At 34.5% G+C, this 17,555-nt stretch overlaps 1 protein-coding gene across 1 annotated transcript; it reads right to left on the bottom strand.

Moving 5' to 3' along the window:
- Positions 1-266: 266 nt before the first annotated feature.
- On the bottom strand, positions 267-12,429 carry LOC143552319 (protein REDUCED CHLOROPLAST COVERAGE 1-like). The gene is made up of 25 exons (XM_077042573.1): positions 12,168-12,429; positions 11,752-11,816; positions 11,584-11,645; positions 10,268-10,360; positions 9,890-9,962; positions 9,010-9,372; positions 7,959-8,026; positions 7,741-7,872; positions 7,624-7,665; positions 7,008-7,532; positions 6,746-6,900; positions 6,156-6,666; positions 6,008-6,070; positions 5,811-5,912; positions 5,276-5,578; positions 5,042-5,134; positions 4,844-4,945; positions 4,644-4,748; positions 4,426-4,559; positions 4,148-4,331; positions 3,929-4,060; positions 3,721-3,833; positions 3,536-3,626; positions 1,492-3,438; positions 267-527 (listed from the first exon to the last, which is right to left on the bottom strand). The coding sequence occupies exons 2-24, from the start codon at positions 11,810-11,812 to the stop codon at positions 1,585-1,587; spliced, it is 5,361 nt and encodes a 1,786-aa protein (XP_076898688.1). The 5' UTR covers positions 11,813-11,816; positions 12,168-12,429; the 3' UTR covers positions 267-527; positions 1,492-1,584.
- Between the last annotated feature and the right edge of the window lie 5,126 nt (positions 12,430-17,555).

Raw genomic sequence — 17,555 nt, forward strand, 5'->3', positions numbered from 1 at the left:
GAATTGGACTATTTTTAAATATGTTACCACTTACTACTGACAACTAATGTAGTAATGCATGAAATGTATTGAAAAAACAAACATATTACTTCTTGTTTGTAAGTTAGCGTTGCTAAAGTATACAAGTTTGAATTCTTTAAAATCATCTCAATATACTTATAGGTAACACATTTGTTGCTAGTGCCATTTTTTACACCATCAGAAGTCCAAAATCATTGATGATAATTCAATATATAGATAGAAGAATGAAAAACACAGAAAAATCATAACCTGTATTAAAAATGGCTTCTATCATTATTAGTATGAGTAGCAATAGCCAGCATTTTTGCGTAAGAAATTTATTATGCGCTCGTGTCCATGAATCAAATCTCAGTTTCAACAAAAATGGTACCATATACATGACTAATCCAATTAAAATATCACCAACTATAACCCACTCCAGTCTTCTAATGATCATATGAACCAAGAATCCAAAAAACCGTGTTCTTGCCAATATTCGACGTCCTGTTAACCCTCTGGTTTTGAACCTGAAAGCCAAAAAGTTTTGAGTCTAAGTTATTCTTCTATGACCGGAACTGAAAACCTCATTACGTTTATCAAATAAAAATATAAAGTTTAATACTTGTTAATTTGTTTTAATTTATGTTCGTCTAAGACTCTTATGTAATTCAGTCTTCTAATGTTTATTTTTGTTTGTTTATGTATTAATAAAAAATAATTAAATATTATTTGGATGAGTCACTACTTAAAGTTTTATACTTGTTAATTTGTTTTCATTTATGTTTGTTTGTGTTCATATATGTTCATTTATCTTTGTTCAGTTATATTCGTTTAGATTTAAAAAAATGAACATAAACGAACACAAATGATCATTTTTTAAATAAATGAACATGAACATAAATATTTTTTCGATTAAGTGTTCGTGTACGTTTAAAGTTAAATGAACGAACACGAACATGCCCTTGTTCGTGTTCGTTCAATTCGTTTACACGCTTTCATTATTCACATTGATGAATACATCGGTCTCAATCTCTAGGCTCTGCTGTTTTTATTTGTGTTCATTTGTGTTCGTGAACACATTAATTTCCTTAATGAACGAACACAAACATAAAATCTCGTTCGGTAAGTGTTCGTGAACACATTATTTCCTTAACGAACGAACACGAACAAGGCCTTGTTCGTGTTCCTTCGGTTCGTTTACAGCCCTACAAATACTCAAATTTTTGACCCACCCGTGAGTCGGTCACCATGTAAGTTAAATAGACCAGTCAAAACATGAAATGGGTTGAAAGATGAAATCACACCCATAAACACTTTTTGCCCATTTCTAAAAAGATTATACATTTATAAGAAAACAACAATAAAATCTAAACCTTTGAATTAGAAGGTTGCATGCACTAAAACAAATCTTTGGCGACTTTCAACCCAGTTCAAGCAAATATTTTCATAATCATGCAAGAAAATAACAATCTATGAAGCACTAAAGCTAACCTGTAAGTTCTCGTGAACTGATGACTGGAGACCCATGTAACTTCATACCTAAAAACTGCATTTGACTGCAGGTCAAAATTATAAAACTGCACTTCAGTTAGTTGCTCCATTTCCTTCAGAAGAAAAACTAGTAGACTTTGGACCTTCACTTCCTCTAATCACTCTGCTACACACAACTTTAAAAGACTGAGAATTATACGGTTTGTTCAACAAACTAATCGGCATTCTCAACGTCTGCTTCCGGTTTCTTCTCCCCCTAATCAAAATATTAAACGTCTTCTCGTTCTCAACCTTTTGAGGCGGCTTAATCACATGATTCTCACCACTGCTTCCCAAATTCCAGTTCTCGGGTTTAATACCAACAATTTCATTAATAACTTTTGTCCCTTCAATATTGATGTCTTCCTTAGTTTCGACCTCCACCTGTTTTGGGTCAGAAATGGGCCGTACTGATGGTGGTGAGACGGAGAATTCCATTGGATGCCCGTTGGGCCAAACGGGACCCGTAACATACTGCAGTCCGTTAGCACCCATATTACACTGCCATGCAAAATGATTGGGATGGAAGGGACCGGTGGTTATAGGTAATGATGGAGCTTGTGTATAAGGCGGGCCAGTAGGGGAGTACATAAGAGGCAACGGGTGGATTATATTTGGCGTGCCTGGAGGTGTAGGGAAAGGTTGGTGAGGAGACGAACACATTGGATTTACTCCAGGTAAGACATTGGTGGGCCTCGGGTGAAGATTCATGTTCATTTGCCATGGGGTGGGACCAGGTGGAAGAGCTATGGGAATCGGTGCAACACGTACAGTAGGTGATGTTGGGTTAAACGGTGTAGCTGATGCAGATAGCTTCTTGTTTGGGAGTTCTTGAGTGTAATTTGGAGAAATAACTGGCGTTTTATCATCCTCGGGGATCAGATTAGTAGAAGAATCTTTCTCGGATAGATCTGAAACTAATGGAATGTGTATGTCTATGACACTTTTGTCAACTATTTTATCACCCTCGACATTTTCAGGAACGGTTTCAGTATGTTCATTGACTACTAACTCGTTCAAATGAGTTTCTTCGGTTTCTTCTGTTTCATCTTTCAAATTTTCTACCTCAACTTTCTCTTCCTTAACTTCAGACTCGGAAATCGCTTCGTTTTTACCATCATCAATTTCCTTGTCATCAGGAGTATCACTTTGTGACTCAAACTGCAACAAAGAGATGGTACCCGGTGGGGCCAGAGCTACTTCTTTGTACGAAGGTGATCTCCCGATACTAACTAAAGAACTTCTTTGTGGTGCATGAAGTGCTTCTTTTGTCGTTTGTATGGGGCCGGCTTCAAGTGAAGAATTAGATTCTTCTTTGCCAGTTGTGCTAATTTCTTCTGGTGCAGATACTGACGCTGACTTAACTCTATAAGTCAACGCCTTGACGATTCTCCTTCCAAATTTATGATTAGGAGAGGGAACTTTTGCAGTGTGGTAATCGGCATAACTTGCACGTTTCTTTATAAAGTGATACTTACCATTTTGAAAGGTGTTCTTCAATTTCTCTTCAGAATCATGAAGTAATTCTTTCTTTTGATAATTATAAACCTTGTTGAAAGCTGCTTTCTTCTGTCTTAACCGCCTTCCATGTGAGCCTGCTGATCTAGGTCTTTGAACGGATTGCCATCCTTCTTCTCCTTCAGGAAAGACATCATTGGCAATAACAGAACTTTGTGCAGCAGGTTTCTCCAATGCTGGAATTGGATTTTCGAAAATCGGTTCTTCCTTGGTAGGTGGGCCCGAGTCAACGGGAGTAGACTCGACAGGTTCTTCATTCACCTTTATGTCCTGTTCATGTTCAAGGGCTGGATCTTGTTGCTCTTCATCTGAAACTTCTTTCACGGGATCTTTTGATAACGAGTCATCAGAATTCGCCACCTCCATGTTTTGGTAAGATTTCCCCTTTAACTGGAAATAAAACATATAGCATGTTCAGAATTTAGAAACAGTTGCATTAGTTTTTATCAATATTATATATAAGTAAACATTAAAGTATTAAACATACCTTCTGGATGTATGTTTTCCTTCTTAAACCTGCGCCATCAGTCCCTTGGCCATCATGACTTGGATTAATATAATCAAGCAAATCCGACACACTGCACGTCATCATCATAATAATAATAATAAAGCTATATCCTTCATTTATTTAAATCAATGTTTGATATAAAGAATTTGGAATTGAAGACACACCTAAGATGGCCTTTGCTAGCTATGGATGCATCTGGTTTCCGAGTCCCGTTTCTTGCAGCTTCTTGCTGTTCAAGTGCCTTGGATTCAAAGTACTCAAGCCATGCAGCAGCATCCTGAACCAATTAATTATTTACTTGGAGTTAGAATACCTTGAATTTTGATACAAATTAAGGACATATAAAAGTAAAAATCGTGTAATAGATATTACCTGTGTGCGTAGATCATCTGGGCCCAGTTTTGCACGTAGAATCTGCAATGTGGTTTGTTCATGCTGAACACTAAGAGGGTAAGCTTCCATTAAAGAGAGTGCAATGGCTATTGCATGGTAACTAGCAGCAGTCTGTAAAACGAAAAGCATAAAGGGTAGGGTTAATATTGTCTTTCTACATACACCATCAGGAGTCATGGTTTTTAAGAAGTAAGAAACCTGGATATGGTCTGGACCAAGTAACTTTTGGTTGCACTTGAGAGCTTTATGAAGATATCTGAGGGCAACATGGCCATTTCCCAGGCCTTCTTCCATCATAGCTACATTGATGTATGTTGCAGCAGTATTTGGATGTGATGCTCCACAAGTTAGGTGTAGCAAATACAATGCGCGTTTTACATACCTGATGTTATTGATCAAATTCGTAAGGTCATATTCTTCCAAACAAAGATGTGATCTGAATTAGAATATATAAAATATGAAGAAAAAAAAATTACTTGAGAGCCAACTCTGTATGTTGAAGGCGATAATAGAAGACAGCAAGATCTCCATAACTTTTCATGGTATCTGGATGATCCAATCCTAGTGCTCTCTCATTGATGTCCAAAGCTTTTTGTTGGTAGATTGTGGCCTTCATTTAATTGGAGAACATAAGAGACATAAAATAAGTAATCAAATATATAAATCTAACACTCTCTAGTTAATAAATAAATACCTGATTGAAGTCCCCAGTGTGATACAAAACAACAGCGAGGAGGCTGTAAGCTCCTGCTGTTATTCGGTGATAGGGACCACACACTGCTACTAGCTTTGCAAAAGCCTGAAGCAAGGGATAAGCAGTAACATGTCAACTATTGCATTATTCTATCAAAGCTTCTAAAACCCAAGGTTGGTTCATTTTTTAAACTTTGGTACCTTTGTTCCATAGCTAACTGCATCTTCAAGTTTTCCCTTATCCAGAGCTGTTTTTGATGATTCCAGAAGCTGGCGCCCATCCGCAGATGAGCATGCTGCTTGCTGAAATAAAATAAAAAATATTGATATATGGACATTAGCCAACAAAGTACAATAAAATTAGCTATGTTGCTGTTATGCAATGGTGTGATTCATCACCTTATGCACTGGTACTAAGCTGATGATATCCTCCTTTTTGAAAGGGTTAGGAGTATTCATATCAAAATCTCTTGGAACCAGCTCAACTCCAACCTGGAATACATATAAAAAATTTATTTACAGCTAATACCTCATAAGTTTAAAAGCACGGAAAACAGTTAATGCTTTTACTAAGCTAATATAGATCAGCAATATTAATGATCCTTAAGAGAGGGTAATAAGTGATTTAACTACCTTATGACATAAGCCACGTAATATAGCAATCTTTCTGAGTTCTGTGTAGTTAAAGCTGGAAAGATCCCAGTCATATCTCTTCTTCAAGAAAACATCAAGCCATGTTCTTGTTAGAGGATCAACAGGTTGCTCACTTTCAGGAACCCCAAGCATAAGATTTAGTGCAGCTGCAATTGCATCAGCCATTTCCTCTGGTTTAGAAACAGCAGCAATCACCGCTTGTAGAATGTGCTTAAAGGCTCGTACTATCATTTCATGTATGCACAGAGATTGCACATGTGATAATTTTTCTGAAAGCTTAACCTGATCAAAGAGAGTAATAGCAACATAAAGTCAGTTCAAGGATTTTAAGTTTCAAATACCAAAAAATAAAAAATGAAACTCAATATAAAAAGAGAGATCCTTGCCAAGACCAAAGATTACAAGCAAAAAAGGTACCCATATAAAGAGTCAAAGAGCATAGAAAAAAATAAAAAACTTCATGAACCAAAAAGATTTTCTTGATTTCCTATTGAAGGTGTATGAAGGCACTAACCACTTGTCCTAAAGAACGCATGCGGAGACCTCGTGTGTGCATAAAATCAGTTAAAGTTCGTCCATCAACTGGTGATAGTTCCAATGAACCAAAATCTGCAACCTGCATAAAATGAAGTGTTATAACTTGTCAGATATGAAACTTGCATGAAGATCACTTGTGATAAGAATCATATGATAATTGTGGCTTAGAATTACCAATTTTGTTAAAGCAACTTCATTGTAATACTTTTGAGATTGGTCTATCAGCTCCAGCAAAGACTACACATGACAAGCAGTCAGTTATATTATCGATTACTATGATAGGAATATTAATCATATAGCACATCTCTTATTTCAAGCATACCTTGCGATGGAGTCCTGTATCTGACTCTTTAAGACGAGTAAAAGCAGCATCAGATAACAATTTTTTTAAAGCAGCCTCATTTTCAGTTGCGCTGGCCTCCAGTTGGGATTCTGCAAAATCTAACACAGAATTCTCTACTTCCCCATTAACAACATCAACAACTTTTGATTCTATATTGCTTCCCTCTAAATCCTTTTTCTTGTTCTTGAGGGATCTAAGAGGTGTCCCGAGCCCTTCAACTTTCATCTCATTCTTCCCCTTTTTAGTGGAAACTTTCTTGTCTTTTTCAGTTTTCTTTTGGTCTTGTAAATGCTGTATCCAACAAGCTCCAAGTTCCCATCTTGTAAAGTTGTCGGTTCCTACACACTCTTCTTGGAGCTTACTTAGACTGTCCTTTAGAAGCTTCTTAACAAAACCTTGGGAAGTGTTGAGCTCTTCACTTTCGGATCTTTTTAAATTAGGGAGAACATTATTGTGTTGTGAAGTTTTTTTGTGTAGCAGCAACCTCAAACTGCAACAAAAATAAAAATAAAATAAGGTATTGATAACATAAGGATGTTATAAACATATGTTACTTGGGGAGAATGAACCTGTTGATATTGAGGGCACAGGCTCCACCATCAGGTTGATCTAAAAGCTCAATGTATGGCAGTGGAGATTTCTTGTCATCTTCTCTCTCTTCAACTTTCACAACAGCAGTATAACCACAATACCTTACATTGACTACACCTAGAGTAGCAACATCCTGTTTTCAAACATAAAAGGTCAAACACCAGCGCTAAGGACTTCATTCTCACTAATCGAAAATATGAAATAAAAACAATATTTGACACATTTGAAATACTTTCTTACATGAGCAGCAGTGTTCTCATCAGCAGTGATCCCTTTAAGTAGGTTTCTCTCCACCAAACTCTCTTTCTCCACCCCAGTAGCCTGGGGTCCATCAATCTTTGTGTCCACTTTGCAGCTAGCATCAGGGAAATCTTTAAAGACGGTGATTCTCAAGTCCCCAATACTCTCTGTATGTATAGCATCACCACTTAAATCAGAACAATTTGAATTGAGGTTTTCCATTATGTGTTTAATGGCGGAAATCGCTTTGAAAATGGCAACATCAACAAACAAGCTATGCAATAGGAAAGCTTTTCTGTCTCGAATCTGTCTTTCTTCGGCTGTCTTGCAAGGCATAGATGCAACATACATGAACTCACTAACCCATGGATGCAAGTCACTTTTTCCGTCTCTTCCTAAACCGCCCCCATTTCCTCCCCAACTCTCGTCCTCGGCAGGAAGAGGTGGGAAAACTGAAGGCACTTGGGCTGCAACAGGAGGTATGAGCCATGTGTTGGCTCTGAAACCATAAGGAAGATTTCCAAACTGCATATGGTCATCAAATTCTTAGCATTTTTACTTTGAATATTAAAAAATTATATATTATACTTCTGAATGATTATATCCAGAATCATACCTTGTTCCTTTCAATGAATGCCTTGATGAGATCTTCATAAGCCTGAAATTGGATACCACTTGTTTAGATAGACAGTAATTGAAATGTGACCTAGAAAATGTTCATTTACCAACTTACATTATCAAAGGCTCTACTAACTCGCCGCAACAAATCAACAAGGTTGTGACATAGTATTTGATGCTTTCCATTGCTCCAGAATCCATTTTTACAAACTTCAACATGGACAGGCTTTCCATGGCACAATTTCACCTTTATCATAAAGTTTTAAGAAATAAGCAATCCAGCAAACTTTTTACAGGTTACAAAAACTTTAAAATGTTATATGATTTTCTTACCTCAAGTGAGAACAGATAATTATCAATTACACTGGCATCTTCTGGTTGCCTTGTTACCTTCCTGATATCTGCAAAGGTTTTTGAAGATGTGAATAACAAACAAAATCAACATCATATTCATGGAAACTTGATCTATTAAACGAGCTAATTAGAAACTCGAATCGACCCGAGCTTAAACGAGCTCGAGCGTGAACTTCACATCTTGAGCTCGAGCCGGCTCACAAACCTAAACCAGCTTTTTATTTATGTAGTTTTATTTATATTATAACTATTACAATATATAAACATATGATAAAGAAATATTAAATAATATGCATTATATTATATATAAAATGTAAAACAGTAATATATATGTAATTACTATAAAAATATACAAATAGAACAATTTAAATAACAAACGGTCCGAGATCGAGCTTAATAAGCTACTCATGAGCCGAGCTCAAGCTCTAAAAATATACAAATAAAACAATTTAAATAACAAATGGTTCGAGATCAAGCTTAACAAACTACTCACGAGACGAGCTCAAGCTCTAAAAATACAACTCTAAACACGCCGAGCTCAAGATCGAGCCCTCATAAACTAAAACAAACCGATAGCGAGCCTAAACGAGCTACTCAAGATCGGCCATTCAAAACTCGAATTGATCCGAACCAATAAGAGCCTTTTATTTATGTAATTTTATATATAATAATAATTTAATAAATCATATATATTATATTATATATCAAATGTAAAATTGTAATACACTATATAAATGTAAACTTGTAATAAAAATATATAAATAACAAATCAAACAATTAAATAACTAATAAAAAAACAAGCCGAGCTCTAGCTTTAATAAATTATTCATGAGCCAAACTCGAGCTCTCTTAAACTAAGACAAGTTGAGCTCAAGAGCTCTCTTAAATTAAATTAACACAACCCAAACTCGAGCTCCTTTAAACTAAAACGAGCTGAGCTCCTAAACAAGTTCAGACTCGGCTCGTTTACACAATCCGATAATAACATAACATAATTCGCGGTGTGTAATGTGTATATGTTTCTACTTACACTGTATCGGAGGCGTAAGGTGCGACAGCGAGAAAAACTCGTAAAAGCTTCCAAGCTTCGGACTCGAATTACTTAGCTCTCCATCTCCGTCAACGTTAACATCTTTCGCCGGCGATTGTTGCGGTATCGGATCCGGTGTAATTTGCACCGTCGACGACCGTTTATTATTATTATTATTATTATTATTATTATTATTATTATTATTATTATGCGCTTTGCTCGTCTTCTTCGCTGCTTTACTTTCCGGCACACTCTTGCCGGAATCCTCCTTGACCACCGGCGACGGTCCGAACGACGTCGTGCACGCGACGATGTCCAACAACCTTCTCACGTGCGCTGTGGCAGTTACAGCGTCGTAGTCCTCTGTTGTGAATAAAGAATAGATGTGAGGGTAATGTGTCATTTGATAGTGACAGCGTGGATAGAGGATTTTGTCCACGTGGCAGTGTTAATATATTATTATTATTATTATTATTATTATTATTATGTTTGAATCATATAAATTAAATTAACGTAACGTGCTACAAATCAAGTAGTGTAATTATATATACACAGCATATGTAATTATGTTGTACTGTAATTACACTACGATATAATTACATAATTACAATACTTAATTCGCACAATTAACACTTTAATTTAATTTGTACGTTAACTTTCTCATTGTTATTATTATTATTACCATGGAAAAGTTATGTATAAATTACATTAACATGTTAGTTGTGCGAATTAAATAGTAGTTTAATTATATATGTAAGTGGTGTAATTATGTAATTGTATGTATAAATACACTATTTGATTCGTAATTAGCATGTTAATTGAATTTATATATAGTTAAAACCCTTAATTATTATTATTATTATTATTATTATTATTATACCTTCTATGAGATTGAGGGTGCAAGGCTTCAATGCGGCAACGTCCACGGTATCTTTCAGTCGTGGCCCTCGTACCTGTTTAAACGAGAAGGGTAAAATGGGAAATGTAAGTAGGCTTTCTGTTATTGGGCCAAATGATCCAGTTGAGTTGAATAGATAAGGTGGCCCATATCTAGATTTTGTAATTATGTTAATAAATTAATATTTAATCCAATAAATTGTTGTTTTTTTCAGAATTTTTTTTTTTAACTTTTAACAAATTATCTCGAACCATATTTTTAATTTCTTAAAGTTGAAATAAAAATGAGATGTGTTTAGCTAAAACTTTTTATCATAGCTATAAAAGATTGTCTATGTAGCACAGGCCTCTTAAGTCTTACCTCGTGAAATAAAGAAAAGTTCGTGATGTTGCATGTTATTGTATTCACTGATATTAATCGACGAATATCAATAATTCTATCAGTCGATATCCCCTGTTAAAAAAGAGAGAAATGCTTAGAAAGTTGATATTTTAAAGCGAAATGAATAAATTGAAACATCTTCATTGATTTTATTTTATTGAATTGATGTATTCCATTAAAAATTAAAAAAAGTAATGTATTTCATCATATTCTTACAAAATTGAATTGAATTGATGTATTTCATTTCTTTTAAATGCGCTTTCTTTCTATTTAGTATTTACGAAATGGACCCACATCAACCTTTCAAGTAGACTATAATAATTACGGTATTATTAATGAGATAACTGATATAGTAAGTATAAAGAAAAACGAGCATGTTACTTCTATGACCAGATTTAAGTGGCTCATTGCACACTTCTTGTTTGTAAGGTAGCGTTGGTGAAGTATATAGGTTTGAATTCTTTGAAAACAGCTAATTATACGGTATAGGTAACACGTGTCCGTTGACGGAGACGTAACGTTTCAGGTAACTTCGAAATATTTTGCTAGTGACATTTTTGACCCTATCTACGAGCAAAGTCACAAACCTTCAAATTCTTATCTTAACATTCTAGCTACCTTTCATTATTCATGGTTCATTTTGGTCACATTATAGAAATGTATGGGTAGTTCATAATTATCTAGAAACTATCCTTCAAATATCATCTTCATCAATAATAAAAATTCAAATATATGAGTTAAATCAGTAGAAAAAAGTGTCAAGAGACTTCTATAATTATTAACTAAAAAACATAAATTCTATTTATCATGGTTTATCACTTTATCTTACGTCTTCCTTTAAACCACTAATACTAATTAAATATTTCAAACCAGAGCAAGTCGGCCAGTTTGAGATTAAAATGGCTCGATCCAGTTTGGAACATGTCATGTAAACCAAACCAGCCTAATTCATTTCATGCTTCGACAGTCAACATATATGTATTTAAGTCATTATTTATTAATTTTATTAATATAATTTATTCTAATATACAAACTAATGGTTTGAAGAAAAATACCGATTTAAATTGTCAAAAACGGCAAAACCAAACCATTAAACCGTCAAAACGGTAAAACTGTCTAATACGACCAATCCACCCACCCAGACCATTAATAATTTTTACTCCCTGAACTGTAATTAACGGCTCCAATTCAGTAAAAATCCTTATTTTTTATCCATTATCCAATTGAGATATAAATTCATTAAACTTTAGTTATATTTTTTTAATATGATAACAAAAGAAAAGTGAAGTACAAACCTTTAATATAACATGGGTGTCATCAGGAAGGTTCACAGTTACATCCACCACAACTGGGAGCACTGCAGTTATTTTGGAACATTACAAAATAAAAAAATAATTAAGAACAAAATAAAATTTTCAAAAATAATTATCCTTTTTAAATATTTTAAAATTAATAAATTATACCCTTCTCTTCTTTCTTCTTCTTATCTCCCTTGGTCTTTCCACGTCCATTCTTGGGTGCCATTTCTCTATATATTAATAAAATAAAACTAATTAAATTATGAAGACTTAAACCTTCAATATGACTTTTATTAATAAAATTGTGAAGAATAATGGGTTTTTCAAGAAAATGTAATGGAATTAAGAAATGACAAAAATGACCAGAAAATTTTTAAATTTAGTTAGGAAATGACAAATGTGACCTTGGTCGGAACACATAATAACGAATTTAATACAACAGAAACATAGTAAACGGATTAAAAGAAGCAAATTATATTATTTTTCAATATGGGTTTTAGCTATAGATAATATTAAGGAATTGTGAAATGACAAAAAAGGCCATGGGTATTAATATTAATATTAATATTAATAACAATTACCAGAAAAAAGGTAGCGGAGAACAATAAAGACTCTTGAAGCAGAGGATAAGGTGTGTTTTGTGTTTGTGTTTTTTTAAGGTTTGGTGTGTTGTGTGTGTGTGCTTTTTAGGGTTTATGAGTGTTGTAGTGTGTGCAAGAGTATGAAGCAGTGGATTGGAAAGATGAAATTAAACAAGATATAGAGAGGTGAGAGATGGAGGTGAGTGGGTGATAAGGAAGGAAGGGTTGAGATTTAATGGTCAGATTGTGCTTTGGACATATTATTATTCAATTTTGAATATATATAAACAAAAGAGGAAATCAAATAAAATATATATTTTTTCACTAGTCAAATAGTCACTTTTTATCGTGACAGAATTGGAAATGATAAATTTAACTAGTAATTTAATTTTTTTCTAAGTCTTAACTTTAAGCTTTTTGGTTTTGAGGAAGACTCTTTTTAAGTTTTAACTAACAAGATGTTCCCTTGAAGAAAACAAAGTAATTAAGCTATGCATGGTAATCTAGTCAATGGTTGGTTGTAAATAAAAGTGAAATGCACTTTTTTTTAATTAATAGTAAGTTATAGTAAACTCGGTTAAAATCCGCTATTGCACGGATTGAGAGGTAATGCTTTTTTGAATAAGTAATAAATAAAATGATATGAAACATGCGTATTAATGGTGTGATTTGTGAAAGATTATGTCAATTTGAATTCTAGTGTTTCTTACGAACTTTTATTGGTTTATATTTGAAGGTCGTATACTATATACCCATCTTACCTTCAAAACAACACAGCCCCTAAATGTGTCTTTGAAAACCAAATTTGAAACTCAAAAGAGCTACCATAAAATTAAACCCATAATCATATACCACAAAACAAAACGGTTGGTAAAGGCGCAAAGACAATTTATCGAATTTCTGCTCATCAATGAGCATTGCGATAGGAAAACAAATCAAAACCAGCACAACCATAGATTAAGAGCCAAACCTTCGCAAACCTAATTCACTAGTTCATAAACGAAAATCAAAAGAAACAAAAAAATGGAGGATTACTCACCTACAAGAAAACGATAGAGAAAATGGAAGAAAACATGTATTCAAACTTTTGCACGAACAAAGGCATCTCAAGTCAAACACCAATCAAACCTACAACAATAGGTAAGCAACATGTTTAAAGGAAGAAAACCCAACATATACCTGAATAAAGACGTGCAAAAGAAATAAGAATATAAAAAAGGTAAAAGACACTCTAGTAAGAAGTCAATTAAAAACCACTCACATTTAGAATTGTGATTATATAGAATGTTCGTACGTTAGAAGAGAACAACATGTATTATAATTGATTAATATATCTATGACTTTGGTTATTTACACATCTTTTGAACTGTTTAAACATCCACCATATGAGTCGTATAAGATCACCCGACTCGTATGATAGGTGTATGGCAACACGAAAAAATGTTGATAGACTGATAGCACACACACATAGGATGTAATCATATTACATCCATATATCTATAGTTGTACATATTAATTAAGTGTTAACTTAAAAATAAGTATTAAAAATTACACAAAATAAGTAATTTCTTATCCATTTTAGTATATTTTGTTACATTGCCTTTTTTAATTAATCAACAAAATGCTTTTTAGATGTATACATAATATAAATTATAGTTTTATTATCATTGCAATTTGTCTCTTGAATTATCTATAATTCTATATCATCCACTTGAGTACAACTGCCTTCTAAATCAATATATAAAAAATAACCACCACACCAATGCAAACTAAACCACAGTCCACCTAACAATACTGCAAGATGCACAAGAATAGAAGGAAACACAATTAGATTCGGCCATATATGATGTTTGTCCCATGCGAGTTAACTCCAAATGTTATTTTTTTCTAATTATTTTAACTCATTCGTATTGTACAAAGTACAAAAATCAATTAAGTGGGAAAATTTGTGGTGTAATGATGACTAAAAGAGTTTGGAAGAATAGTATGTGTGATTAAAAAAATTAAGCATATCTGAATATGAGGAATAAATTGTGACTAGAGAGGGTTTGTAAACAAAATGTTACACGGAGCATCTGTTAGGAAGAATTTTTAATTTTACGAAGAATGAATGTGTAAGAAAGAACATTGCATACATGGAATAAAAAGAGAGCTCGTGTGACACGTGAGAGACAATGATAGATTATGTAAGAGTGAAAAAGACCGGAAAATGGAGAGAAGCTCGTAAGAAAGAAGAGAGAAATTAGATATTTGTGAAGGAGAGTAGTAAAGTTCCATAGACACCATGGCTGCACGGGTACACGAAGCCATTAAATATTTTACACTTCAAGTGCATTAAAACCAAAATTTAATGACACAAGTGTTAAATGTTATTAAAAGTGTGTGTCAAGCATGTATGACATATGCAAAGTGTCATATAAACTAAAATTTTAGTGATGCAAATGTTAAATGTCACATCACTGTCACATCAGTTTTCTTAAAAACCACATTTTTTACTTAAAACAATACACTTTTCTCAAACCATCTTTACATTTCCACATCATTACTTACTTTTACATTTTATTTTAAATAAGAATTTCACAAAACTATAAAATATTTAATTTTATAAATTTTATTTAAATAAATAGCAATATAATAAAAACTTAGTAAAAATAGATTAACAAATAGATAACAAATAGATAAAAATAATTACATAATTTAAAATGACAATTACTCTAATAAAATAAAAGAGATATAATTTGAAACTTTTGCCTAATAATAAAACCTATGGATTATTATTATTCTTAACCGTCCACAAATGTTCCAGTAAATCATTCCGAAGTGCATGATGGGCTTCATTGTTTTGTAAATCCCTAAACCGTTCTATGCACTTATTGTAATGTTTAAGCTTACTGTAACCTTTTTCTAGGACTTCTTGTATGTGTCTTTTATTCAAATTGAGCGTTGTAAAATAGATAATAAAATCGTTAATATATTTAACCGTTTAATATGCCTTACCTAAAAATTACACAAACAAAAAAATATATCATTTTTGAAATATAATATATATATATATATATATATGTATAATATTTTAATATATTTTATAAATATAGATATGGGTATATATATATATATATATGAAATATGTAATGTTTGGAGCCCACAGTGGATGGTATGGAAATTCAAACCTCAAACCTTGGTTTTTGGTTTGAACCAACCACTCCAATGGTTTAATTGGTTTTTGAGTTGGTTTGACCAAGACAAACCAACCATTAGAATGGTCTAATAGCGTTTGCCAAGTAAATGTGGCATCCACAAAGTGTCATTAAATCTAAAGTTATAATGATACGAAAGCTAAATGCCATATAATTATGTATGCCACCAAATGACAATTTTTAAGTGTGCCATTTTACATTTTTATCGTTTGGTATAGAAGTACATTTTCATGTTAATTAACCTCAGTTAATATTGGTATTTAAAAAACCAGCGGGGCTTGCCCCAATGGCCAGGAACATGATGGATGACCTGGATGTCCCGAGTTCGAATCCTGATTTCAACCGGATTTTACCAGGGCATTAAATCTATCGTGCCTTCGGGCGGGGTGAGCAAACTGAGTTTTACCAGGATCGCCAAGCCAAACTCGGATGCTACCGTGGATCCTGATCATGTCAACATAGTTGGCCTGAGTGGGGTGGCGGGACGCGACATGTTCACGCCGTGAGATAACTTAACTGTGAAAGTCACCGATCAAAAAAAATGTTACTATTTAAATGTTAGTACAAATAATCGAGTCAAGTTTAATGAACCGAAAATATCGATCTATTAAATTTGAGCTTCAAAACATGACTTAGTTGAGCTCATGGACAAAGAAGCATTACTTTAAATCGAGTTCTAGCTTAAGCTTGACACTAATTCGATTCAACTCGATTACACTACACCTATCTACAAAGCTTGGTATAAGTTTTTTTCAATCAATCACACCACATTTTACTCTAATTGTACAATTATTTTCTATATATATATTTGATATTCTATATATACCATACATCCATGTTATATATAGTATTAACAACCCGACACAAAATAATTATGTTAATATCACCCCTAACTCACCACCACAAGTAATTAGATTAGGCAGATGTCGACTTCGGTCATGAATAGGAATACCAACAAGTGGACATGAGACATAACGTTATGGCAGTCACATAATCCACCGACTTGCTAATTGCGTTTTTAACTTGATATTCTAGCTTTACGCTTAATAAGACAAAAGTGAATAACCATTTCAACTTTGCAACTGTTTTCTTGGATCTCATAAAAGTTATTATTATTTAGTTGTGATTTTATCTTATTAAGACAAAGTGTGAAGAGGTAGGTCCCAGCAGAGCCCAGTTGGACCCGCAAGACTCACCTTGAACAGGGACGTCTGCGCAACGACCAACTGCTCCCGCAGGACCCACCATGCTCAGAGAAAACCTTACGCGCAGTACGCCAGATGTACCCGCAGGGAAAGCCTCCCAATGGTGAAGTACCCCGCTTGTTCCCGCAGTTGCGGATACAAGCCATCAGGGAAGGCTACCCGCACTGACAGCAAGGCTACACGCACAAGGCACTAGCTACTTCAGTAGTCACATGAAGGAATGAGCAAGGCGGGAATAATCCCGCCTAAATGAGCCAGTCCGTATGCTTCTGGAAGATCTTTTGTACTATACCTACTAAGGTATAGACAGAACAGACGATCTGACCAGAACAGCCCATGAACCAATCACAGGGTGAGAGCTCACCGACAACAGTACGAGGAGGAGCACCCTCTAGTACTGTTTGTCACTATTAGCCGCTGCCTACTCACCAACCCTTACTATGGGACGTGCGCAGCCTACAGTTGGTGGAACAGTGCATAGCCGGCAGTAAAGGAACAGTATACAGCCGACCTTGTTACTGTCGGCCGTAGTCTATCCACCAACCAGCATGGCCTGTGCGTAGTCCACTGTTGGTAGAACAGGAATACTATTCAGCCGGCTGTACCTTCTAGGAAACCTACCTTCGGCTATAAATACTCCAACACCTTGGAATGGTAAGGACATCATCTGATATCTCGTTATCTTATCTAGCAATATCTTAATATACACTTATATTCAGAGCAATCTAGTCTGATTCTCACGCCGGAGGGTGGTCACAAGGAGGAACCCCCCCTTCTCAGTGACGAGCTTACGGTGTCTGTTTTGCAGGTCCCCTGAAGAACAACCTTCTCTGCTGGACCTCATCCTCGTGGGAAACATTACTTAACCCCCAGATTATCCATAATCTGCCCCGGGTCACTTAGTGTTTCTTCATTGGCGCCATCCGGGTCGACAAAGGGCTCAATGCCCAGAATCCGGCACACCCACTCGAAGTGGCGAATCTTCG

Source organism: Bidens hawaiensis, unplaced genomic scaffold (assembly GCF_021521415.1).
Source record: "Bidens hawaiensis isolate Kalapana, Puna unplaced genomic scaffold, B.hawaiensis_p1.1 tig00016838_1, whole genome shotgun sequence".
In the NCBI taxonomy this organism is placed as follows: Eukaryota; Viridiplantae; Streptophyta; class Magnoliopsida; order Asterales; family Asteraceae; genus Bidens; species Bidens hawaiensis.

Excerpts from the sequence above, each read along its gene's own strand:
- LOC143552319 (XM_077042573.1), bottom strand. The coding sequence starts at position 11,812 with ATGGCACCCAAGAATGGACGTGGAAAGACCAAGGGAGATAAGAAGAAG. Across the intron at positions 9,963-10,267 it reads ACTTTTCTTTATTTCACGAG|GTACGAGGGCCACGACTGAA; the intron begins GTAAGACTTAAG and ends TCGTTTAAACAG. Across the intron at positions 4,946-5,041 it reads GCTTAGTACCAGTGCATAAG|CAAGCAGCATGCTCATCTGC; the intron begins GTGATGAATCAC and ends ATTTTATTTCAG.